Source organism: Pipistrellus hanaki (assembly GCF_964339955.1).
Source record: "Pipistrellus hanaki genome assembly, chromosome: 1".
Taxonomy (NCBI): domain Eukaryota; kingdom Metazoa; phylum Chordata; class Mammalia; order Chiroptera; family Vespertilionidae; genus Pipistrellus; species Pipistrellus hanaki.
This window is the reverse complement of record NC_140503.1, coordinates 53,870,445-53,896,572: the sequence shown is the minus strand read 5'-3', so window position 1 is coordinate 53,896,572 and position 26,128 is coordinate 53,870,445. Positions and strand designations below refer to the sequence as shown.

Here is a 26,128-nt window from a genome sequence, read left to right as displayed (position 1 = left end):
GGCCAAGGCAGAGGCAGTTAGGGGTGATCAGGACAGGAGGGGAGGGCAGTTGGGGGTGATGAGGCCAGTAGTGAAGGGCAGGTGAGCAGGCCAACAGGGGGGGGCAGTTGGGGGCAAGCAGGCTGGCAGGGAGCAAGTTGGGGACAAGCAGGTCAGCAGTGGGGAGCAGTTGGGCGTGATCAGGCTGGCAGGAGGGGCAGTTTGGGGCAAGCATGCTGGGAGGGGGGGTAGTTGGAGGCGAGCAGGCTGGCAGGGGGGCAGTTTGGGCTGAGCAGGCTGGCAAAGGGGGGTAGTTGGGGTGAGAAGGCTGGTGGAGGGGCAATTGGGGGCAAGCAGACTGGCAGGCAGAGTGGTTAGGGGCAATCAGGCAGGCAGGCAGGTGAGCAGTTAGGAGCCAGTGGTCCCAGATTTTAAGAAGGATGTCCAACTGCAGTGAGATTGGGCCTAAACCAGCAGTCAAACATCCCCCAATGGGTCCCAGATTGGAGAGGGTGCAGGCTGGGCTGAGGGACACCTCCTCCCCCGCCCCCCATGCATGAATTTTGTGCATGGGCCACTAGTTCTATAATGATAGTAAAAAACAAAAACTGAACATGACAGTGGCATAAGTTATAAAGAAGAAAAGTTCTGGTACATGAAGAAAGATACATGAGAGGAAAAAAATTACTAGTCTGAAGGATGAAAATATAATTGAGATAAACCTCATAGAAGAACTCATTCTTATTTTCCACAAAATGAAAGAAAATGATCTGCATGAGTTTATCATAAATACTTTCCTTAAATGTCTATACATAATTCTGTGACAAAAGCTTTACAAGAAAATTAAATATGTCCATCTAGAGACTTACAATCCATAACCAAGTCAGAAAAAGTATCTGGAAATACTAAAAAGTATTTATCAAATAAAATTAATTATTAAACTAGAATACGTTTTCCTACTTTCAAGTAGAACATTATATTCAATTTGTTCTATGTTCAAATGGAACATGGCAGTTTTATAATTACAAAGTTATATCTTCTAAAGGGAACATTTTAAGCTCAAGTTTAAACTAAACATTATATAGCCAGGCCGGCATGGCTCAGGGGTTAAACATCGACTTATGAATCAGGAGGTCACGGTGCAATTCCCAGTCAGGGCTCATGCCTGGGTTGCAGGCTTGATCCCCAGTGTGGGACGTACAGGAGACGGCAAACCAATGATTTTTCTCTCTTTCCCTCTCTAAAACCAATAAAAATATATATTAAAAGATAAATAATTTTTCCTAGCTAGTTTGGCTCAGTAGATAGAGCATCAGCCTGCGGATTAAAGGGTCCCAGGTTCAATTCCGGTCAAGGGCAATTGACCAGGTTGCAGGTTGGGTCCCCGATAGGGGACGTGCAGAGGGCAACTGATGGATGGTTCTCTCCGTCACTGATGTTTCTCTCTCTCCCTCTCCCTTGCTCTCTGAAATCAATAAAAATATATTTAAATAAATAAGTAAACAAACTAAACATCATATGGTTTGTTCTTAATAATCTTATGAAAAACTACTTTTCATAAAAAGAAAACGGAAATGTTATACTTCAAAGTATCTTACATTCTATATTCAATAAGTTTGTAGCAATTTAATATTATGTTTTGAACTTATTCTAATTAATTGGTTTAAGATGCCACAAGGAACTTACTACCATTCAGAACAACTTAATTGTAAACAATTAAAATTAATTTTTAAAATAATTGAAATAGATCATAAATAACATTTTTTTTTTACTTTTTATTGAATTTACTGGGGTGACGTTGGTTAATAAAATTATATAGGTTTCAGGTGTTCAATTCTACAATACATCATCTGTATGTTGTACTGTGTATTCACTGCCACAAGTCTCCTTCCATCACCATTTATCCCCCATGCCTTTTCCTTCCCCATTCCACTTTCCATTGACAATAGCCACTGCTGTATGTGCCCTTGAGTTTGTATCTGTGTTGTTAATCCCTTCATCTTTTACACTGAGTCTGTTTCTATATTGTTTGTTAGTTTATTTTGTTCATTAGAGTCCACATATGAGTGAAATCATATTGTACTTGTCTTTCTCTGACTGACTTATTTCATTTAGCATAATACTCTCCAGGCCCATCCATGCTGCTACAAATGGTAAAATTTTCTTCTTTCTTATGGCTGAGTAGTATTTTATAAATAACATTTCTTGAAAGAAGTCTATGTTGCCAATGAAACTGTCTTTCAAAATGTAACTTCAGCCACATACCTTCTAAATTTATAAACAAGCAATTCTGATTGAACTGGTATATTTGCTTAAAATTATGAGTGATTACTTGGTATGTTATAAAGATCTATACTTGAAAAACTTTTTGGAGGCTTCTTTTTTTAGGTTAAAGTAAGTAAATTCATGGCATTTAAAAATTACCTTGTGATGGCTGAAAAAATACTTCTGTTTCCTTTTTCTCCGAATCTTCCTTATGTGGTTTATATCCCATAATGAAATCTTCTTGAAACACATGAAGCAATTGTGTATTTGCACCACACTACAAATATGAAAAAAAAGTTTTTAATTTTTGAAATTCTTTATCTCCAACACACCACTGCCCCAAGAACACTAAGGTAGAAGAAATAAATCTCTCCCATGATTTCTTTATTTATTAATTAACTGGAGAGAGAAAAAGCTACAGGAAAAAAAGTCATTAAAACTATCTGGGCAGAGAAAAATACTTTCAAAGATGCTATAGTCAATAGCAGAAATGAGGAGCTCTAATGAAAACAAATCAACAAATTTGCTTCTCAAAAAAGAATTAAAAAAGCAAAACATAGTTAAGTGATCTATACCACTCTGAGCTCAAAAGTATCAGGCCTCATGCCTGGCTGGAAAAGACAAAGCTCATTATGTAAGGCACATTAGCACAGGACTCCTTTGCTTTTCCTAATTCCACTTCAAGAAAACAAAAGCCAGAAAGGTTCTCCAAATACAGGGTACTCCCAATAAATCTGTCTGGTGGGAATTAAGAGGAATCCTGAAACAGCCAGTGAGGATGACACACCTCTGGAGCAATGGACTTAATACGTAACGAGGATTTCTAGGACAGCTGAAGCATCACTGTCAGCTGCTATGCTACATAATCATGTTTTTGGACCAGAGAAGAGTAAAGACAATCACAAATGGCAACTTAGAATCATAAAAATGAACAGAAATTCAAGGAAAGACTAAAACCAAACAAAAGCCTAGTATGGAAGTGTGAAAGGAAAATTTAGTTACCCCACAGATTTCAAGGTATAAATATGGAAAAAAAAATTTTTTCCCCACAGTCATAGTATAGAAGATCCCTCGCCAGAGAGAAAGAATAAGTGAAATAAAAGGTGAGGGTGCTGTCTTCACAGATACAGAAATCATACAACACACTGGGCACAAACCTAGAACAAGTTTGAAACTTTATCATTTATATAAAGCCTGCCATTTTTCAGTGCTGTTTATCAATCCTTGTACTAAATATAGCCAAGCAATGGCCATTGTGGCTCAGTTGAGTGGGCATCTCCCATGCACCAAAAGATTGCCAGCTGGTCAGGGCACATGCCCGGGTTTCAGGCTCAATCCCCAGTGGGTGGCATGCAGGAAGCAGACAATCAATGTCTTATTCTCACATCAATGTTTCTCTCCTTCCCTCTCCCTCCTTCTCCTTTCCTCTCGCTCTTAAAAAAAAATCAATAAAAGATTGGCACAACTAGGAGGGGAAAAATTGTGAGCAAATATGAAGTAAAAAACAGAATGCTAGTGAATATTAGCAATTCACAATATGTAATATACTATTAGGTCTAGTAATAATTAATGTCGTTTTCTAATACTTTTTTAAATCGAATTTATTTAAACAATACAACAAAATTTAATCAACAATATAGTTGCCGTTGTTTTCTACTACTTGTGCCCAACGCTCAGGAAGCATTTTAATCCCTCTGTTGTAAAATTCTTGTGATTTTGATGCAAAAAATTCGGTCAATGCATTTTTGAGGCATTCTTCATTATTAAATTTTTTTCCAAGAAGAAAGTTTTGCAAAGAACGAAACAAATGGTAATCGGAAGGGGCAATATCAGGAGAATATGCAGGTTGAGGGAGAACTTCCCATTCCAACTAGCGCAGTTTTTCAGCAGTGATTCTTGTAGTATGCGGTCGTGCGTTATTGTGGTGAAGAATTACGCCCTTCCGATTAATCAGCGCGGGTTCTTTTTCTCTTAAAGCTTGGGCTAACCTTTCCAATTGGGCACTATACACTGCACTTGTAATGGTTTGGTTAGATGGTAAAAGTTCATAATGAAGAATTCCTTTAAAATTCCACCAAACACACAACATCACTTTTTTCGCATGCAAGTCAGGTTTTGGCGTGGGCTGAGGAGCCTCATTTTTGTCCAACCATTGAGGCCGCCTTTTCAAATTAACATACAGCACCCACTCTTCATCTCCGGTAACAATTTGCTCTAAAAACGGCAAACGGTTTTGACGAGAGAGGAGCGAACTGCAAATTGTGACTCTTTGATTACGGTTGTTGTCGGTCAACTCATGAGGAACCCATTTTCCAAACTTTTGGACTTTGCCAAGTGCACGCAATTGATTGGAAATTGTTTTTTGTGAACAATTTAAAGTTGTCGCAAGCTCTTGTTGGGTAATTTGAGGATTTTGCACCAAAAGAGCTTGAAGAGCTTCTTGATCAAAATTGGACACACGGCCTCGACCACTCTTGTCATCTAACAAAAAATTTCCCTCGCGAAATTTCTCAAACCAACGCTGGCATTTTCTGGCGCTAACTGCATCTTGACCAAGAGCACTACAGATGTTTTTTGCAGCCTCACTTGCTTTTCTTCCTAATTGGAACTCGTAAAGCATGCAGTGCCGAATATGCTCTTCATCCGCCATCTTCTTAGCCCTAGTTTTGCAACAAAAACCAAACCAAACACAAACTTTTTCAAGCAAAACTTGTTAATTGCACTTCACACGTTCTGTAGATACTACGTGTTTGAAGGTTATGTCAATACAAGTCAACGCCAAGCAAGATTTTAAACGAATGTTTAAAAACGACATTAATTATTACTAGACCCGATATATTAATATCCTACAGTAAAGAGTAAACAATGGGCTAAGGTGGGGGCAGGGGTGAATTTCATACCCACGCCATTAAAAGCTAAGATATTTATGGGAATGAAGCCAATCCACTCTTCTACCATATCCCTATGTAACAGGAGGAGGAAATCACAGAGTGAATGTGTAAGAAAAGCATGAATAGAAAAGTTAATTTCCTACGAGGTATTAGTGATTCGAGTCTGGCATCCAGAGTTCTCTTGCCAAGAACTGATGTGGTAATTTCTCTATAATTGGTGAAAATTATTAATGTTTTCAAAAAACAATCATGAAAGGCACCATGGGGAAATAATGATGTAACTCTGTAGCTGTTTCTAAGTATGGTGGGCTCTTCCTTGTTTGAAAATATTGGTAGCTTCTTCACCAAACTAATCTTTTTTTAAAGTTTAGAATGAATATATTAGTTCTATCTCTTAGCCCATAAATATTATTCTAAAGAAACAAATATCCTGAGAGCTAGAATTAATTTACAAACTCCCTAAGGGAGAAGGTTCTCATTTCCTCACTAGTAGCTGGGGAAGAACGCTGGCTGCATAAAAGACCTACGATTAGAAAAATTTATATTTTTATTCTATTTTTGTCTGCATTTTAATGGACCTCATAGAAATACCTAATGTTTAGCCTAAGAAGGCAAACACTCTGAAGATGAAGTCACCCTCTACTGAGTTGAAATGAGTAATAATGTAAGAGAAACCGCAAACCAAGTATCTATGCAGCTGTACTATATTTTTCCCTCATGGCTTCCTCAATTACATCAAATGATCTTTTTAAACAAGAAAATACGGCTATAGATACAATTCAAGTGGAGGAAAATAATTCCTAAATCATTAGGTTTTCCACTATAAGAATCAAGAGAAGTTGGCTGTATTTAGTGTTAAATAAGAGAATGATTTTGGAAAATGAAATGTATTATATGGCATATGAAACACTGGGATAAAGTATATTAATATCACCAATTCACAAGCATGTTTTTACTTGATTGGTTATTGCATCGAGTTCAATAATGCAGCCAGGTCGAGCAGTAGATTGTTGGCTCACAATATTAAACACTTCTCCAATAAGTTTCTGTAAATAAAAAGCACAAAATCAATAATTTATGAATCTATCTCAATATGACATAGCATCTCAGACATTAGAGGCCCCTCTAACTTAACTGACAATGACAATTCAAACATTCAAAGAAATATTTCAATTTGTTATACTCAGTTTGATTCTCATTTTTTTAAACTAAATAAGCAGTTAAAAAAATCAAGTGTTTACATAAATACTAAATAACTTCAAGGCATCTTTTAACATGTCTTCTTCATGTTGCAACCTTAAAGCTCCATACAGACATTTTGATAATATTCCTGAAAAGTTGGCTTATATTAGTGCCAGAAAAATAAAAATTATAATTAATTCTGGTTTTAGTATAAGTACTTAAACTTAAAATAAGTGTTGTGTTTTAATATACTGATGATTATAGAGTAAATAATCTTCTTTTTGCTTCAGGGTCCGATATGGTTCACCATGGTACTGTTAGATCCTGCCTTTATTTAAAATGTTTAACATTTAGTTCATCATGGAGCTTTTGCTTTAATTTTGATTGTTTAAAATATTGCATTAAATAGTGATTATCTTGATTATTGTTTTTTAGCACTCCCTGCCTCAATGACCCTAATTCCAGCCCATCTGGAAGAAATATGGTACCAAGTCTAATTCCACAAAACTTGCTGGGGCTTTACCAAGTGGCTCTCCACCTGAGAGCAGCTGGTTTAACAGCACAGCAGAATGCCAACTGAAATTCAGCACCAGCTGGGGGAATCCCCTATGTGGTGGGGGCTGCCTCCATGCTACAGTATATGCCCAACTGATGATTAGTAAAATGCCATTTCCTCCACAGCGAGGTCTGCAAACTAAAGGGGGAGGGAGAAGAAAACCCCTCTCCCTATTACACCCTGTCCCCACAATCTTGATGTTTCTGTCTGTCTCTACCTCTCCCCTCCTCTCTGAAATCAATAAAAATAATTAGAAAAGAAAACAAAAACTGATGAAGAAACAGATCAGAGAAGACTAAAGAGACATTATAATTCAACATAATGTTTTTTTCTGGATTAGATATTGGAACACATTAGTGGAAATATCAGTTAAGTCTTACTAAAGTCTGGAGTTTAATTAATTTTATCATACCAACAATGGTTTATTAGTTGTGACCAATGTATACTGGTAATGTAAGAGAAGCTGCCTGTGGGGTATTCTGGCAACTCTACTATATTTGCTACTTTCCTGTAAATCTAAAACTACTATACAATTAAAAGTTTATTTAAAAAATAACTATGGCAATGAATAAATTAATATTTTCAGAGTATAGAGTAAAAGGAAAAAATAAGATCATTAACAGAGGCTGGTGGTTTAATGTTAATAAAGTCCAGAGAATAAAGAACTGTGATTCCTACTTTGTCTCTAATTTGTTATTTCAATAATTTAGCTTGCAAAAGTAGAAAGAACCAAAAATTTTCTACAATGAGTAAGTAATACTTCTAAATTTTTTTAATGGAAGGTTTAAGAAAAGAAGTGCATTGGTAATGTGGAAGTAGGACGCCAAGATAAATAAAGAAATTCCAAGAATGTGTCTAATTGCTCTAAATGAATTTATATTTTGTGGAAAAATAATGCCCAGGTTAGGGAAATTTTACAAATGAGATCAATGAACAACAGGATGTTTCCTGAGAAATCATGGGGAATGTCATATCCAAAAGACTAAAAACAGGCAAATGTTACCATTTTTAAAAAAGGAAAACAGAAAGTGCTTGATGTCAACTTAGTACTATATTGTCATCAGGAAAGAACAAGTTATATACAGTCAATCTATTATCTATTAAAACAATCATAGCATATATTATATATTTCACTTCCTTTTTTCACTTAAGAATATTTGGCAGACATTGTATATTTCATTTCAGCAAAGTATATAACAAGCTGCCTCATGGAAATCTTTGGGACAGCTGAAGAAATATTCCAGACAATAAAAATGAAAAAGGAATTCAAATGTACACTACTAAACTCTTTCTTTATACCTATCCCATTTAAAATTGTAATAAATGACTTAGATGAAGATGTAGATACAACATTCATCAAATAGGCTGATCCTGTAAGTCAGACAATAATAGCATTAGAATCTGAATTCAAAAATATACTAAAAAGTTGTATTGCTAAGTTGAGCCTAACAAAATGAAATGTAACAGGAAAAAAACAGGCCAACACTTGGGCCCAATTCAAATGCACAAATATAGAATGGCTTACTAGCCAAAAAACAAAATAACTTTGGGATATTTAACTAAGAGTCAGCTCAATATGAATCAATTACATATACAAAGAATGTGGTGTGATTGCCAAAACATAATAGTATCTAATGAAAGAGGCCATAAGACTGCTATATAAGAAACCTGACCAGGGTCAGATATAAAATAGAAATTCAAGGTTACAAGATAGTTGTGATCAAATATCTATGGTGAAATATAAGAAAGGAATACTAGACTTATTCTAAATGGAGCTAGGACTAATGAATAAAATTTAAGAAATACAAATGTAATTCTGATAGAACAGTGAGGGTAATTCAAAAACAGAATGAGCTGCCTTTAGAGTTAAGTTTTCCCTTTGTGGAAGCCAGATGACAAATTGTCAGAGTGTGGTAGAGAGGTATAAAGCATCAGATGGCTGGTTAAACTAAGTGGCCTTTAAAGTATCTTCTGACTCGATAATTTTTAGATGCTAAACCTTTGGCTCCACCCAGTCCAAGTTATTTTCTCACTGTTTCTGGAACAAACCTTATTTATACATGTACTTCCCTATATCCACACTTACTATCAGGCCATTCTCTCACTCAGGCAAAAACAAAGAATTTGTCTTTCAAAACATTATCCAGCCATCACAAATAAATCCAAATACTGTCCTTAATAAAGACTTCTATGCCTACCCTAAACTGATATATCTATCCTCTGAATTATAAAATACTGTGGTGCCATCTGTTAAACAATTAGTTACAAACAGTCCTCGGATACTTTTTCTGCCTTAAACTGTTATTTAACCTTTTATTAATAATTTCTATCCTCAACTAAATTAAAAGATTTTAAAAGTAGACAATGAAGCTTATTACACATTTAGAGTCACAAAGTAGACACTCAAAAAATCTTTGTTTTTAAATATTGGGAAAAATGTTATTAGAACAGTTGTTTTATAAAGAGGCATGTTTTTATAGGTAAATAAACAATCCACTATTCAAATCTGAATATTATCTAATAGACATAATTTCTAGTTCATATGCTGAACTACCATAGATACTGACTCCCACTGATAATATATTCCAACCGTAGCATTTTCTAAAATAATGAATCAAGCTCAAAAAAGTCAAATGTTCTAAAAAATTGTAATAAATGACTTAGATGAAGATGTAAATACAACATTCATCAAATAGGCTGATCCTGTAAGTCAGATAATAATAACATATTAGAATCTGGATTCAAAAATATACTAAAAAGCTATATTGCTAAGTTAGCCTAACAAAATGAAAAAAACCTTAACACAGACATTAGTAAAACTGCCTTAGAAAGAAAGACTAACAGAACCAAACTAAAAAGTAAAAAATGTCAAAAATAAATTGTCATATTTTAGAAAAAGAAAAATGTATTTCTTTAAATGTAAAATGTATTGATGTGTGATGTGTAGATTGTAATTTTGTTTCATGTACCTCAGAACACAAATTTTAAAAAATGAACTTGTGATACAGAGCCCAGAACATATGCTCACTTCCTAACCTCCAACAAATAAAGATCCTAGACAAAGTAAAAAATTATTCTTATCAGCTTAGCTATATTAATAAAGTATAGTAAATACTTACTGAAGATTCTGGATCTGACAGTTCATCTAATAATTTCCTTGCATCTACCACAGCTTGGTAGAGTCTGAGATTTTTGCCATCAGAAGCAACAAAGCAAGCACTTGCAGAATTGCAGTATGTGCCTGAAAAAGTAAACACTTGGCATTATAATATAGATTATTATTAGCTAAATTATGAGAAACAATATTCACACTTTTCTTTTTAGGCATAATCATGGTTGAGAAACCAAGATGGCGGGCATAGGTAAACGCCTAACTGCAGCCTTGCACAACAATTTCAAAAATACAACTAAAATACAAAATGGGCCGGGACCGGTTTGGCTCAGTGGATAGAGCGTCGGCCTGCAGACTGAAAGGTCCCGGGTTCGATTCCGGTTGAGGGCATGTACCTTGGTTGCAGGCACATCCCCAGTAGGGGGTGTGAAAGAGGCAGCTGATCAATGATTCTCTCTCATTGATGTTTCTAACTCTCTATCCCTCTCTCTTCCTCTGTGAAAAATCAATAAAATATATTTTAATAAATAAATAAATAAATAAATAAATAAATAAATAAATAAAAATAAAATACAAAATGGACATTATCCAGAACTACAGAAAGTTGACTGACTGGAAATTCTACAACTAGAAGGAAAGAGAAGACCAGAAGGAAAATCAGAGGAGCTGTAAAAGCCTAAGGTACAGAGACACGGTGCACGCATGGGAAGAGGACGGAGTCGAAGAGGAGGAGCGGCTGAGTGCCTGGTTGGCATTCCCTAGCGACAAGGAGATAAAAGCTCTGGGCTGCACTGAACCCCAGTTCCAACTGCACTGACCCCCAGTTCTTGGCCAGATGCTGGGGACCCAGGCTAATTACGGAGAGAATCTGGGCTGTAAGATGGAAATTCAAGGGAGCAGCAAAAGGCAGAGCTCTGGAGGCGTGCACATGAAGGCACGCAGAGGACAGACTGTTGACTGTGCCACTGGATTGCCCTAGCGAAAAGGAGACAAAAGCTCCAGACTGCACTGAACCCCACTTCCAACTGCATTGAACCCCAGTTCCAGGATCATTGGGGGAGAGACTAGACTGTAGCGGGTGAAATTCGAGGGCACCTTTTTCTCTGAGGTGCTTGCAGCGAGTACCAAAGGACACTGAGGAACACTGAGACTTAGGAACCTCATAGGGTGGAACTGACGGGAAGCCAAGGCTGTAGGCTCCCCCTGAAACTCCGCCCCATCCAAGCTGAGCACAGAGGCTTTTGCAATTTTCCAAGTCTAGTCGAATAACGCTGTCTCCTGGCATAGACGCAGCTGATCCTCACAGCCAACTGGCCTGGAGGTCAATTCCTCCCAGTGATACCAACAACAAGCAAGACTTAGCTACAACAAGGCTGTACACACAGTCCACAAAGGGGTGCACCAAGAGTGTCCACCTCAGATAACTGGGAGGCTGACCCACTGAATCATATAGGACACCTTAGCACACAAAGCCACCCTACCAACTCAGGGAAGCAGTGAAAATGCCTTGACAAGGAAACAGATCACAAACGAATGAAATGGAGGACAAGCAACTGGATATAGAGTTCAAAACCACGCTTATAAGGTTTTTCAAGAATTTCCTAGTAAAGGCCGATAAAATAAATGAGACCTATCAGGATATGAAAAGGGATCAACTAGAAATAAAGAATACATTGTCTGAAATAAAAAATATTATACAGAGTCCTAAAAACAGAATGGAAGATCGCAAGAATCAAGTCAAAGATTTGGAACATAAAGAGCCAGGAGACACTCCTCCACAGAAGCAAGAAGACAAGAGAATCCAGAAAGTTGAAGATAGTGTAAGAAACCTCTGGGACAACTTCAAGCGAACCAACATCAGAATTATGGGGTCCCAGAAGAAGAGAGAGAGCAAGATACCTATTGGAAGAAACAGTGACAGAAAACTTCCCCCACCTGGTGAAAGAAATAGACTTACAAGTCCAGGAAGCACACAAACAAATTCTAAACAAAAGGAATCCAAAGAGGACCACACCAAGACAAATCATAATTAAAATTCCAAGAGCAAAAGACAAAGAGAGAATATTGAAGGCAGCAAGAGAAAAGCAGGTAGTTACCTATAAAGGAGCACCCATACGACTGTCAGCTGATTTCTCAACAGAAACCATGCAGGCCAGATGGGAATGGCAAGAAATATTCAAGGTGATGAATAACAAGAACCTACAGCCAAAAATACTCTACCCAGCAAAGCTATCACCCAGAATCGAAGGCCAGTTAAAGAGCTTCACAAATAAAAAAAAAGCTAAAGGAGTTCAAATATGAATTGCTGAAGGGGCTTCTTTAGGAAGAGGAAGAAAATAAAGATAAAAATTATGAACAACAAATACATAACTATCAATAAGTGAATCTAAAAACCAAGGGAATTAAAAATTTGATAAACAATATTAACTGGTAAATATAATAGAATCAGAGGTATGGAAGGGGAGTGGACTGACGATTCTTGGGGAAAGGGGGAATGGGGGTGCAGGAAGAGACTGAACATAAACTGCACCTATGGATGAGGACAATGAGGGGTGGGAAAAGCACAGAGGGTGGGGGTGGGAACCTGGTGGAGGGGAGCAATGAGGGGGGGGGGATGAACATTTATAATAATATAAACAATAAAGATTTATTTTTTTAAAAAGAATCATATTTAAGCACATATAATGGATAAAAAATTATTAGCAAAAAATTTCAAGAGAAACTACATTATGAGAGGGAAAAGATTAAAAACAAATGTCTAGAAATTCTAAACATAAGTCTGATCCCTACATTCTGAATACTTATTTAAAATCCCCCTAATAATGACAAGTATAAACCATTTGGTAGATAACCAATAACAATTTAATGCTTTTATTAAGTTCACAATTAAAATGAACTTACCAAGACAATAGCTGGGAATCAGAGTTGGAAGCCAAGCTACATTAGAGAAGGCTGAAGTATGTAAAGAGTTAATTCGAGCCAATTCTGATACTCCTCCAGTGTATGACAAAGGTCCTATTGGGTCTACACGCCAAAGAATGAGTTCACTGTAGATTGCATTTGGGTCGTGAAATGTACGTGTGGCTGCATTTCTAAGAGGTTGTTTCGAAGAACCTTTTATATGTTTTACAGGATCCATTATCCTACTTAATTTATTGACTGGGTCCCATTGACAATCTGATTCAGGAGTCAACAAAGCATTATGATGTGATGATGTCAATAACAGTGGTAAAACTGAATGACATGCCAGGTCATTGAGGTGAAATCGATGACCACAATATCTAAATTTGTGAGAGACCGTTAGAACAGTGGTAAAGGCAGACTTATCAGCAAAAGTGACTGCCCACTGATTTAAAGAACCATCTATGTGCTTAGAGACCATCATTACTGTGGGAGCTAGAATGTTCATATTTGTACCATGTGATCTATAGTGTGACTGTGATCTGTGAGGACTACCTACAGCAATCATGTCTTGGGATAGCAGAGTGGGATGAGACTCTTTTGTAGCATTTATACAAGCATACATCATGATATTTTTACTAAGAGAGCTTGCATCACCAGAAGGAAATGCAACAGGAATCCGAGAAGAAAAAGAAACCTGAAAAACACAAGTATATGATTAAGTGTAAGTAGTCTGTCTCCTCTCAAAGTCTCCCAAAAATACTTCTCTTTTCAAAATTCCAAATCTAAGCTTCCTAACAAAAACTATTATTTCAACTTTTTATGGTCTAATCCTTTTCCTTTATTTAAGTAATATCTCACTATTCATAGTATAAGAGAAGACTAAAGGAAAAGAAGGTTCAAGTGCCTTGCTTACACAAATAAATGACCACAAACACATATAAACTTCACAAAGGTAACAGATAAATCTAGCTAGATTTAGTTAATATACTGGGGGGGGGGGGGGGGGGGGGGCGGGAGAAATGGGGGGATGAGAGAAAGGAGCTCAACCTAAATCACATTTTTAGGATAGTTTCATTTCAAAGCCCAATTCACTTTGAACTATTCAAACTTGCAATATAAGTATTCTTTTCTTAGTTGCTTATCAAAAACAAAATCTTTGCCCTAGCTAGTTTAGTTCAATGGATAGAGCATCCACCTCGGACTGAAGGGTCCCAGTTTCAATTCTGATCAAGGGCACATGCCCAGGTTGCAGGCTTGATCCCCAGTCAGAGGCATGTAGGGGGCAACCAATCAATGATTCTCTCTCATCATTGATGTTTCTCTCTCTCTCCCTCTCCCTTCCTCTCTGAAATCAACAAAAATATATTTTTTTAAATCTTTGAGTAATTCTGAAAACTTGCTAAATCTGCATATAATCTCTTCCTTTTATAATTATATAAAACTAGAGGCCTGGTGCATGAAAATTCATGCACTGGAGGGGGGTCCCTCAGTCCAGCCTGCTCCCTCTCACAGTCCAGGACCCTCAGGGGAGGGTGGTGACCTGGTAATCAGGGGAAGGTGATGCCCCCATTATACCTCTGCTGTTGCCACTGCCGGCAGTGCAAGCCTCAGCGGGCCCTGGTTGCCTGTGCCTCAGGGGGCCCTGGGGGGCTGGGCATCTGCCATCCAAGGCTTGCCTGTGCCTCAGGCCAGCCCAGGGTGGTTAGAAGGCTGAGGGCAGGTCTGGCCGCATCATGCACCTGCCAACCCCTAGAGGGGCTGAAAGAACAGGTGACTCCAGCAGGGCTGAAGGGACTGGATGCTGACATCTTTTGTGACAGTGTGATGGTCAACTTGCATATTCCCTCTTTATTAGATAGATGTATGAATTGTTTTGTCAATAAAATATACCTGGACTTGTCTAAATATTCCAGGATTATATTCATCCAAATACTTTATGTGCCACACTAGAAAGGTGCCATCTACAGGGTGTATAGTAAAAAGCATGTCCGGATTCTTATTCCATTCACTTAGCAGCATTTCAATCTTCCGATCAAGCAGCACAGTAGGTAGAGGCATTGGTGCACTAGACCATGAATAGGTTCTAGGACTGCCCTCTCGTTCTCCATCTTCATGTTCTGATGATCCTGTACCTGCCTCAGATTCTCTGTCCAGGGATAACTCTGAATCAGAAAATAATTTTATCAATACATACAAGTTTATTAGTACACACTACTAATACTATAAAAATTCATTTATATACTGGACTGCAAATAAATAGCATACCATCTTTAGAAACTCTAAGTTCCTTTAACAAAAAGGAACTTATTTGCTAAATTATGATCAAGAAAAAAAGCAAAGAAGGAAACTATTTTCTGGTCTAAACGGAAAATTACTATACTTCTTACTCTGGATAAAATCAAAACTTAATTCAGACTACCATTATTACCATTAGCAAAATCTATTCCCCAAAAAGTGATATATTTAGTTTCCAAAATAACACAGTATTCAAGTATTCAAAGCAATAGATTATTTAAAAATATATATATAGATTGTCAATAAATATTTGTGGAATGAATGGAAAAGTAAAAAGGAAGGAGAGCAGAAAGAAAGCATTACAAACTAAAAGTGGTACACAAAAAGAAAAACCTGAATATAGGATACTAACCATGGTCTAGTTTCATATGTAAACCCCTCTCTCTTTCCTCCTGTGAATGCTCCTCATCTTCTCTATCTGCATCACTTTCATGATCTACCTGCTTTTCAGAAAGTTTTCGTAACTCCTGCATAAATATTTCAGTAGATGATGTAAAATGAAATTCCTTGTTGTTTAACCAATGAACTACAAAGCCCCCATTTCCATCATCGATGTTAAATACAGTGCCAACCAAGGCACTTGGAATATCTGTGAAAACAAAAAAGATTTCAATATGAATTATTATCTTTAAAAATATTACAAGTGCTGATAAAGATCAATTCCATACCTACACAGAAAAAAGGTGCTAAGTAAGTCAAAATAACTCTAGTAGGATTTGTAAAGAATTTAACTGAATTTAATGATAAATGTAAATGTTAAGAACTAATGACATAGACTTATATGGAATTAAATTACTAATTAAATACCAAATACGCCAAATGTACTAACTTTTATTGAATCCTGGTTTGGGGACAGAAGAACAAAAAGCTAAACAGAAAAGCTACTATAAAAGACATTGCTGAGATATCTAGAGTAATTTAAATTTAAATATTAACTGAATATTAGAGGTTATGGAATTACCTCTCATTTTCTTGAGTATAATAATGATATTATGATTATGTGAGAGAATTTCCTTATTCTTAGAAGACACTTGCTAAAGTATACTAGCATATTGGTGATGTACCATGATATGTGTCACTTATGTTGAAAAGATTAAGAAAAAAATTTACACAGGGGGCAGGGGCAGGCTAGAGAGGGTCAATACAAGAAAAAATGGACTATGTAATACTTTCAACAATAAAAATTTTTTTAAAAAGAGAAAGAAAAAATTTTACATACACATGCCCACATAGATTAGTTGAGTACACACCCATGTGCTCACACACATATAAACATATATGTGTGTGTATATACAGACAGAATAAAGCAACTGTGGCAAAATGGTAGCAATTATTGAATCACAATAGAAGAACTGAGTGTTCACTGTAATATTCTTCCAACTTTTCTGAATATTTGAAACTTTCCTAAAATTTTGGGAGAATATAGGAAGGCAGGCAAAATTCTAAGTATATCAGGTTTTCTCCAAAATTCATGAGGTAACCAAAATTCATGATACAAATTAGTTCATATAAAATATATAACTCAAAAAAATTAATCTCTTTAATCCCAATATACATTACAAATAATCTATTTAAAAGAAAGAAAACAAAACAAAACAAAACATTGTCCTCTATTTAAAGAGAAAATCTAAAGATAAGAGGACAGAATATCTATTGATAGTAGTGTTCTATTAATAAATATCTTTGTTAAATACATTCCAGGTTATTCTTTATTGCCAATTTCTGGATGGCAGTCCTGGTTTTCTGAGTAAAATAAAACAAATCATGTGAAAGAGGACTTGTAAATTAATCCCATAAATCAGTATATCCCATATATACCTATGCAGTATTCTTGCTAAAAATGTTTAACCTAACTCTTATCATGAACAAATACCCAAAGAACTGCAAGACATTTTAAAAAGTAACTGAGAGGTAAATTTTTTGAGACTGACACACTATTTATGACAACTGAGACAGAAGGACTAGATTAGGGATGAAGGATAATGTCAGTGACAACTTTACTTTTAAGCAGGTCAGCCAAAAATGAGGGATGAGGGAGCAAAGACATATATATGGGCAAAAGAGGGAGAATAAAAGCATACATGAAAGATGTAAACTGATGAATTTGGGTAAAGAGTATATGGGTATTTGTTGTACTATGCTTTCAGCTTTACTATGGGGTTCAAAATTTTTCCTGGAAGAAAAAAAAAAAAAAGGTAGAGAAGAAGAGTCATATAGTACAAAGTATTTGCACTTAGCAATCAACTTGGTCAACCTAAATGCTATATTTACATACACTAACTACAAATGCATAATGTTAAATATTTTTCTTCAAAATGATGAACATACGCAGTCCTTAGACTCAAATGACATGACAAAACATCTATCCACAGGGACTAATCCTTCTATCCTATTCCACTTCATTAGAATAGTGTGTACAGTTTAAAAGCCAAGCTTTCTAATATGTGTTGAATTTATTGCATACTATCACTAATTGCATTTTGCTTAAAGTTACATCCTCATGTCAGTTATTCAAGGTTCTTTTTAAAAGGTTAAAAATTTAGCCTGTCTGGGTGTGGCTCAATGGTTAAGCATCAACCAATGAACCAGGAGGTCATGGTTCAATTCCCAGGCAGGGCACATGCCCAGGTTGCAGGCTCCATCCAGGTAGAGGGCATGCAGGAGGCAACTGATCAATGATTATCTCTCAGAATTAATGTTTCTATCTCTCTCTTCCTCTCACTTCCTCTGTGATATTAATAAAAATATTTTTTAAAATTACAACTTTATATAGCTATAGTTGTAATCTGCAATGTAATGAAATTTATAGGCCTTCTAATATGTTTTTCAGGCAGAAAGAAAACAATGCCCTTAAAGAAAAGCTTTCAAATACACTTTTTCCAACACTGGACCTGCGTCGAAATACTTGTCAACCACTTGGGACAAAAAAGCAAAAAGAAAATATTAAGGTTAAAAGAAAAAATATCTTTCCCTCAGTGTAAGACAAGAAAGTCTATGAGAGTAGAAAACAAGACATGCTGAGACATAAGGAAAACTATGTAAAAATATATTTAGATAGTTATAAAGAAGAGTTGAGAAGAATAACAGTGAAAGTATAAAAAGGAGATAAATCACAGTAATTAACCAGGCTGCCACCACTTATGCTCCCAAGTTCAAATAAAGTTCACTTTAGTTAGAACCCTTGTTATATTCTAGACAAAAAAAAGGTGCTCAAAATATTTATCTGAAGTTATTCCCTGAGAATCACATAATCTATATTTAAGACAAAATGGAATCCTATATAATAAAGGGCTAATAGGCAAATTGACAAAACAGCGGAATGACCGGTTGCTATGAGGTGCACTGACCACCAGGGGGCAGATGCTGAATGCAGATGCTGCCCCCTGAGCAGTGCACTCCCACAGGGAAAGCACCACTCAACCAGAAGCCCTGCGCTGGGCTCACAGCTGGAGAGCACAGCGGCTGTGGTGGGAGCCTCTCCCGCCTCTGCAACAGCGCTAAGGGTATCCAACTTTCTTGTCTTACACTAAGGGAAGATATTTTTTCTTTTAACCTGCAAGAGAGCGCAGGCCAGGCACAAATTTCGTGCACTAGGCCTCTAGCATTAACATAAAGAACAGGTTATAGAAATAAAAGAACAGGTTATAAAAAGTCTCACTTTTTTATTTATTTACCTTATTTCAGCATATTTATAAGAAAGAAAACTTTTATTATCCTTTACCTGTGGCAGGATTGATGCTTGCTGCAATGTGAAAATGGCATAGTGCATTTGCATGATGGGAAATGTGTCTTTGTACTTCATGCGTAGTCATCTGATCAGGCATTAATTCCGTGTGAGTTACAAGAACAGAAGACCTCCTTTGTCCTTTTCTTAAATTTTTCAAATGGTGTATTGTCTAAAATAGAAAAATAATTGTGAAATACCACTTTCAGAAGTCTAATCAGTGCCGAGCTAAGAACTTTTAAGGATTTTATGATTTTCTTCCCTGTAAAACCTGATCTTTTAAAGGAAACTCTCTTCACTACAGTAGAACAATTCAAAATGTAGTCTCCATACTTCTTGCATATTTTATAGTTCAAGGCAGAAGTAGCTGCTCAAAGGTACTTAATATTATCTATAAAAACCCCTATTAAGATTTGGAGTACAGAGTGTAGTTTTCTTCAGGATATCCCAGTATTAACATGAAATTTACTGTTCATAAGAGAGAGAAAACTTTTCCAAGACTTGCCCTAACTAGTTTGGCTCCATGGATAGTGTGTCAGCCTGTGGAATGAAGGCTCCCAGATTCGATTCTGGTCAAGGGCACATGACCAGTTTGTGGGCTCGATCTCCAGTAGAGGACATGCAGGAGGCAGTTGATCAATGATTCTCTCTTATCATTAATGATTCTATCACTCCCTCTCCCTTCCTCTCTGAAATAAACAAAAATATATTTTTAAAAATATTTTTTCCAAGTCTTCCTACCAGGAAAAACATTTCTCCCCAAAGACTCACTTAGAATTAAACAGTTGGCCAAACAGTCTACTTTATAATCTCTATTATAAAGAAGAGGGTACAAAAACACAGAATAACAAGGAACCTAGCCAGGAAAGACCTTGTGATAGTGACCAATGAGTTCTGTTTAAATTGTGATATGTCTATATGAAAAAACTCTCTACTAACATATGGGATCATATTAACTATTTTGACATGGGTCCCTATCATTCATCCTCTGCATGATTTTTTCTCCATACCATAACCCACCCTCACAGTACTTCCTTATTGTCCATTGTTATGCTTTATAATAATTTCCCCTTCTTTTCCACTATTCCTCACATTCAATCAAATAAAATGAAGCATCATCTCAAGTCTTTCTCCATTAAAGTAACACATCTTGTCCTTTCTTTCAATTTCCACAGCCCTTCTCTCTTTTCATATGGAAAACAGTATCAGTTCCAATGTGTGTCCTCCTCCTCTGGTCTCCCTGCTATGGAGTTGTTTATTTCTTTGACAATAGGGTAAATGTGGGTATTAGAGACTTCCTGCTCCACAGTGCTTGGGCTCCAGCCAGCCTGGCTCCAATCAGGGCAGATCAGGGCTGGACATGTTGCGGGTAGGAGGAGACAGTACAAGGTTGGCCAGCCAGCCCTCCCCAATAAGACGATCAGGGCCATGCCAGCTGGGGGGAGGGGCCTCGGGCAATTGGCCCCACCCCTGATTGATGGGAACAGATTAGGGCTGGGATGGGCCATGGGGAGGGGATGTGGTCCGATTAGCCCTGCCCACAAATGGAGTGAGAGGGGCTGATCAGGGACCAGCAGCCTGGGGGAGGGGCTGCAGGTGATTAGCCAGCCAGCCCTGACTCTGATCAGGGTGGGAGGGCTGATCTGGGATGGGGCCAGGCAGGGGGAGAGACTGAAGGAGGTTGGCCGGCCAGCCCTGCCCCCTATTGGGATTGGGAGGTAATCAAGGGCAGGGCATTCCACCCCACCCTTGATCAGGGTGGGAGAGGCCAATCAGGGGCAGGGCCAGCTGGGGGGAGGGGCAGCAGGAGGCTGGCTGCAGTGGGCTTCATAGTGACCCGTCATTCTGGTTGTTATGGTGTTCCGGTCACTGGCTTTTTACATATATAGATAACAGTTAGTAATTCAATTTAACAAACACAAAACAATATATTAAGTACAAAGAAATCTAAAACCTCTTAGTCTCTAAAAGCTCATATATAATTAAAAGATAAAAAATATGTTACATCAGTATAAATTACTGTAACTGTGTAGTAAATTAAGCACTTTTCCTACTACATGAAAATCAATTATCAAAACAAATATAACTTTAACTGTTCTGACTTTTGCTCTTAATTTCACTTATGCTTTAAATGTTGAGAAAAATATGTAAAAATAGCACCCAATCACAGCTCATTTCAGAGCAGGCCTACGTTATATAAAACTTGTACCTACAACATCCTTAGCCAAACTCAAGTAATAGTTCAGCTTGCTGAAACAACAAAGCCATTTTGTCTGTGCAACCACTAGAGTGTTAATATAAATGTAAAACTATAATAATAAAAGCATAATATGCTAATTAGACTAGACGTTGTTCAGAGGAAGCTGAGGCTACAGCCATGGGATCGAGGGATCCAGGCAGCCGGTGTGGCTGTGGAGGCCTACTCTTGCACGAATTTTGTTTTGGTTTTTTTGTTGTTTGTTTGTTTGTTTTGTTTTTTTAATTTTGTTTATTTTTTTTTATTAAATTATTATCTGTGTACATAATTTAACATTGCCCCCCCATACATACCCTCCCTCCCCAGAGTTTTATGTCCATTGGTTGTACTTATATGCATGTATACAAGTCCTTCAGTTGATCTCTTATCTCCCCCAGATCTCCCTACTCTCCCCGTTGTAATTTTACAGTCTGCTTGTTGCTTTACTGTCTCTATATCTATCTTTTGGTTTGTCAGTTTATAATGTTTTTTAATATCCATAAATGAGTGAGGCCATGTGGCATTTCTCTTTCATTGACAGGCTTATTTCACTCAGCATGATGTTCTCTAGTTCTATCCAGGTTGCTGCAAATGATGAGAATTCCTTCTTTTTTATGGCAGCATAGTATTCCATTGTGTAGATGTACCAAAGTTTTTTGATCCAATCATCTGCTGACAGGCACCTAGGCTGTTTCCAGATTCTAGCTATTGTAGATTGTCTTGCACGAATTTTGTGCACCAGGCCTCCAGTTTATGTATAATCAGCAATGTAGAGAGGTAAGACATTAAGTTTAAAAAGCAAGTTATAAAACTATTTTAAAATAGGTCTCAATCTTATAAATAAAGAAAAGTACACATATGCACATAACTGGACGAGGGGCATCATTATAAATTTCATATTTTTCTTTTTTCTAACCTAATTATAGAATAAGCACATATTCTTTATGTAATAAAAACAGTCACATGAAAAAATAAGAAAATCAGTAATTAAGTTTACTAAAATAAATTTCTGGTAATTTCTAATAATGCATTTTTCTCATTTTATTCTCTAATCGCAATGGATACAACAGTTTACACTATATTATAAATAACTTAATTTCTTAAAAGCACATCTATTTCATATGTATTACATTTAAATATTGAAAAAATATTTCACTTTCAAAATAGTAAACCATGGAGATTGTAAAGCAATTATTTAACTTCACTTACATCTAATATCTTAACATCTTTATTATTAACAATCAAAAGTCATTTTTAAAATTAAAACAATAAAAGTAAAATTTAATCCTCATGAAACAAGCAAAATATTTTTAATTATGACTAATTTCAAGAAAAAGTAAAGATACATTTACGTTTAACTAATCAAAGCTGCTTACTCCAATAGATTTTCACATTTGACACTAAAAATGAAGGAATTAAAATTATATTATTTACCTAGATTATATGTCTGATCATTACTATCTGTATTTGGCTTCTAAATGGTATAAAGAGAAATTTAACAAGCATAAAATAAGTGAGATTTCTCTGCTATTAACTTTATCGTTACATGTACCATATGCATTATCTAATCTCAGTTTACAGGTACACATATCTTCAAAATTCATTTGCCATCTTAAACAATATAATACCTCCAGAGCGTGTTGTATTCTGTCTTTGTGTTTCCCAGCATGAGTAAGGTTGCCAGCAATGCTGGAAGTGGTGGTCTCACAAATCTGCTCACCCAAGAGACAGTCTTCTGGTAACAAGGTTTCTGCCCAGAGCCGGCAGACACCATCAAGGCATGAAGTTAACAACACATTACAGACAGAACCTCTAATGACAAAGAAAAAGAAATAAAGGTAACTCTGAATATCAACACCATCAATTAATTAAAGGCTACTAATACTTGGCTCTTCACATACAAAGATGACATTAGTGTAAAACTAACAGTATAACTTGTGTGTAGTTATTTTTCTAATAATGGAATGGATTTCCACCATTTCATACCTTCGTCAAACCCCCATTTATCACCTGCTCATACCTGCAGGGTGGAAAGTTGGATATCGGGGTACAATCAATTACCATAAAATAGGAACAAGCTATCTTCCCCTGACATTCACCTTAATTCATTAAAATCATGCTTCAAACAGCTAAGCTAAATGACAATATAGTATTCTTCCAATTGCTTTGAAAATCACACTGTATGGGAAAAATGGTCAATTAACTTAAAATCATACACAGTATTGCTGTGATCATCATAAAAATTAGGAAATGGTATTAACAAAGGGAACAGAAATTAATGCCTGATTACACATAGGCTGCTTTAAAAACTAGGCTCTAGAGCAGTGGTTCTCAACCTTCCTAATGCCGCGACTCTTTAATACAGTTCCTCATGTTGTGGTGACCCCCAACCATAAAATTATTTTCGTTGCTACTTCATAACTGTAATTTTGCTACTGCTATGAATCATAATGTAAATATCTGTGTTTTCTGATTGTCTTAGGCTCTACAGAGAACGGCTGCTGGTTGAGAACCGCTAGCAGGGTAGCCTAAGATCATTGGAAAACAAATAAGGTAAACAAATAAGCATCTTCACAATAAAACTATAAAGAGAATTATAAACTCAAACTATAAATCAATTTCCATTATAAGCAAAAATGTCACAGCATCAAGCAGCTTAAGTGACTTAATACCTTGAAAGAACAAAGTAATTCTCCCTTTTAAAAAATGCTTACATAGCCGAAACCGGTTTGGCTCAGTGGATAGAACGTCGGCCTGCGGACTGAAAGGTCCCAGGTTCGATTCTGGTCTAGGGCATGTGCCTTGGCTGCGGGCACATCCCCAGTAGGGGGTGTGCAAGAGGCAGCTGATCGATGACTCTCTCTCATCGATGTTTCTAACTCTCTATCCCTCTCCCTTCCTCTCTGTAAAAAATCAATTATATATATATATATATTTTTTTTAAATGCTTACATAGAACCTAAATCAAAGGGAGAGTGTTTTTCAAATGTTTTCAATAGATGCAAATAACTTAAAAAAAGAATAAACCTTTCATTTAGATTCCAAAATTTTTTAAATTCCCCATGTTATCATTTTCTGAGCATCTCTACAATGTGTGCTGTATTTTCCTTCAGTTGTAAACAGATATCAGATATATTTAGCAGATAAAATAACCCTCCTTCAAGAATAAATACAGATTTCTAAGCAAGCTTTTATAGAATTGTATATATCAATATTATATAGGAATCATTTGCATGAGCTATTTTGTAGTTTATTTAATCTTCTAAATCCTTTCAAAAGATGCTGTAACAAGGAGGAAAACTTATAATAAATCCTTTAAGGTCCTGCTGATGATAGCCTTAAGAAATGCCTGGCCACTTGATTCACTGTATGTGACATGCTTCCCCACCATGTGTATTACTGGCAGTTTGTTCATGTTTTATTTCCCGTCAATGTGTGCTTTTCTTCCTAGAATGCTCAACTACTCCTGCTAACAATACCAGCTAATGCTGCCTGAGTACAGACTGTGCACAAAGGCCTATACTAAGCATTCACATACACTAACACATTGTACTCTCACAGTGACTCCTGGGGTAGGTACTATTACTACCCTTATTCTATAGAGAGAAAACCTGAGGCATAGAGAACTTAAAAAGTTAGTATCTCTGACCAGTGTGACTCAAATGGTTGGAGCATTGTCCCGTACACCAAATGGTGGCAGTCAATAAAAACATATTATTTAAGCTGAAACCGGTTTTGGCTCAGTGGCTAGAGCATCGGCCTGCGGACTGAAAGGTCCCAGGTTTGATTCCGGTCAAGGGGATGTATGTTGGCTGCGAGCACATGACAGGTAGGGGTTGTGCAGGAGGCAGCTGGTCAATGTTTCTCTCTTATCGATGTTTCTAGCTCTCTATCCCTCTCCCTTCCTCTCTGTAAAAAATCAATAAAATATATATATATTTAAAAACAACACATATTTTTTTTTAAAGGGGGGGGAGGAGAAGGGAAAAGAAAGGGGAAGGGGAAGGGGAAGGGAAAGGGGAAGGAGAGAAGAAGGGGAGGGGGAAAGGGAGGAGGAGGGGGAAGGGGAAGGGGGAAGAGAAAGGGGAAAGGGGAAAGGGGAAAGGAGACAGGGGACAGGACAGGACAGGACAGGACAGGACAGGAAAGGAAAGGAAAGGAAAGGTGGCAGGGCTCAATTCCTGGTTGGGGCACATACCCAGGTTGTGCTTTCAATCCCTAGTCAGAGCATATGCAGGAGGCAAATGATCGATGTTTCTCTCTCACATTGATTTTTCTTTCTCTCTTTCTCTCTCTCTCTACCTCTCTTTCTCTCCCCACCCCCTTCCTCTCTCTAAATATCAATTTTTTTTAATTAAAGAAAAAAATTTTAGTCAAAAGTACATGAAGCTAGGAACAATAGCAGCAGGACCTGAATTCAGGCAGTTGACACCAGAGCCTATGCTCTTAATTGCCACTATGTCTATGCAGTAAAAAGATTGTTTTCATTATTTCTATAAACATGTAAGAATACAAATGAAAGTTATATGATACATTTATCTAACCTGGGCATATACTTGCTAGTTTTACGCCATGAAAACCCTGTCACAGTTCGAGGATGTGCCAAATAAACAAAGGAAAATTGGGTAGATGGCTGTCTCCTTTTCACTTCGTGATGATCCTGAGGTATAATTGAAGACTTCCATCCAGTCATAGGATACCATACTTTCAAAAGACAATCATCCTGCAAAAATATATAGGTCAGCATAAAATTAATTTACACATACATAATCAAATATTTAAGTGGTTTGAAGAAGCTTTAAAATTAAGCTCTCTATATAAAACACTAATACGTGATACATATTACAAAATTAATGTGTACTATATTTGTATAGTACAAACCCAAATCTAAAATGATATTTATTATTCTAAAGAATACTATTCTTGAAAAATAAATGGACCATTTGCTCATTATCAATTTTCTCTGCATAATGGTGGTTTTTCA

The 26,128-nt window shown here is 36.7% G+C and overlaps 1 protein-coding gene across 3 annotated transcripts in view; it reads right to left on the bottom strand.

Annotated features, from left to right (window-relative positions):
• DMXL2 (Dmx like 2) overlaps nucleotides 1-26,128 on the bottom strand; it is a 144,832-nt gene that overhangs the window by 66,369 nt on the left and 52,335 nt on the right. For all 3 annotated transcript variants that reach the window (XM_084894003.1, XM_084894001.1, XM_084894002.1), the window contains exons 7-15: nucleotides 25,689-25,867; nucleotides 22,773-22,956; nucleotides 18,906-19,080; nucleotides 15,537-15,773; nucleotides 14,780-15,051; nucleotides 12,887-13,583; nucleotides 9,993-10,114; nucleotides 6,092-6,181; nucleotides 2,404-2,521 (exon numbers count right to left, since the gene is read on the bottom strand). In XM_084894003.1, coding sequence (XP_084750129.1) covers nucleotides 2,404-2,521; nucleotides 6,092-6,181; nucleotides 9,993-10,114; nucleotides 12,887-13,583; nucleotides 14,780-15,051; nucleotides 15,537-15,773; nucleotides 18,906-19,080; nucleotides 22,773-22,956; nucleotides 25,689-25,867 — 2,074 coding nt within the window. The remainder of the gene's footprint in view (nucleotides 1-2,403; nucleotides 2,522-6,091; nucleotides 6,182-9,992; nucleotides 10,115-12,886; nucleotides 13,584-14,779; nucleotides 15,052-15,536; nucleotides 15,774-18,905; nucleotides 19,081-22,772; nucleotides 22,957-25,688; nucleotides 25,868-26,128) is intronic.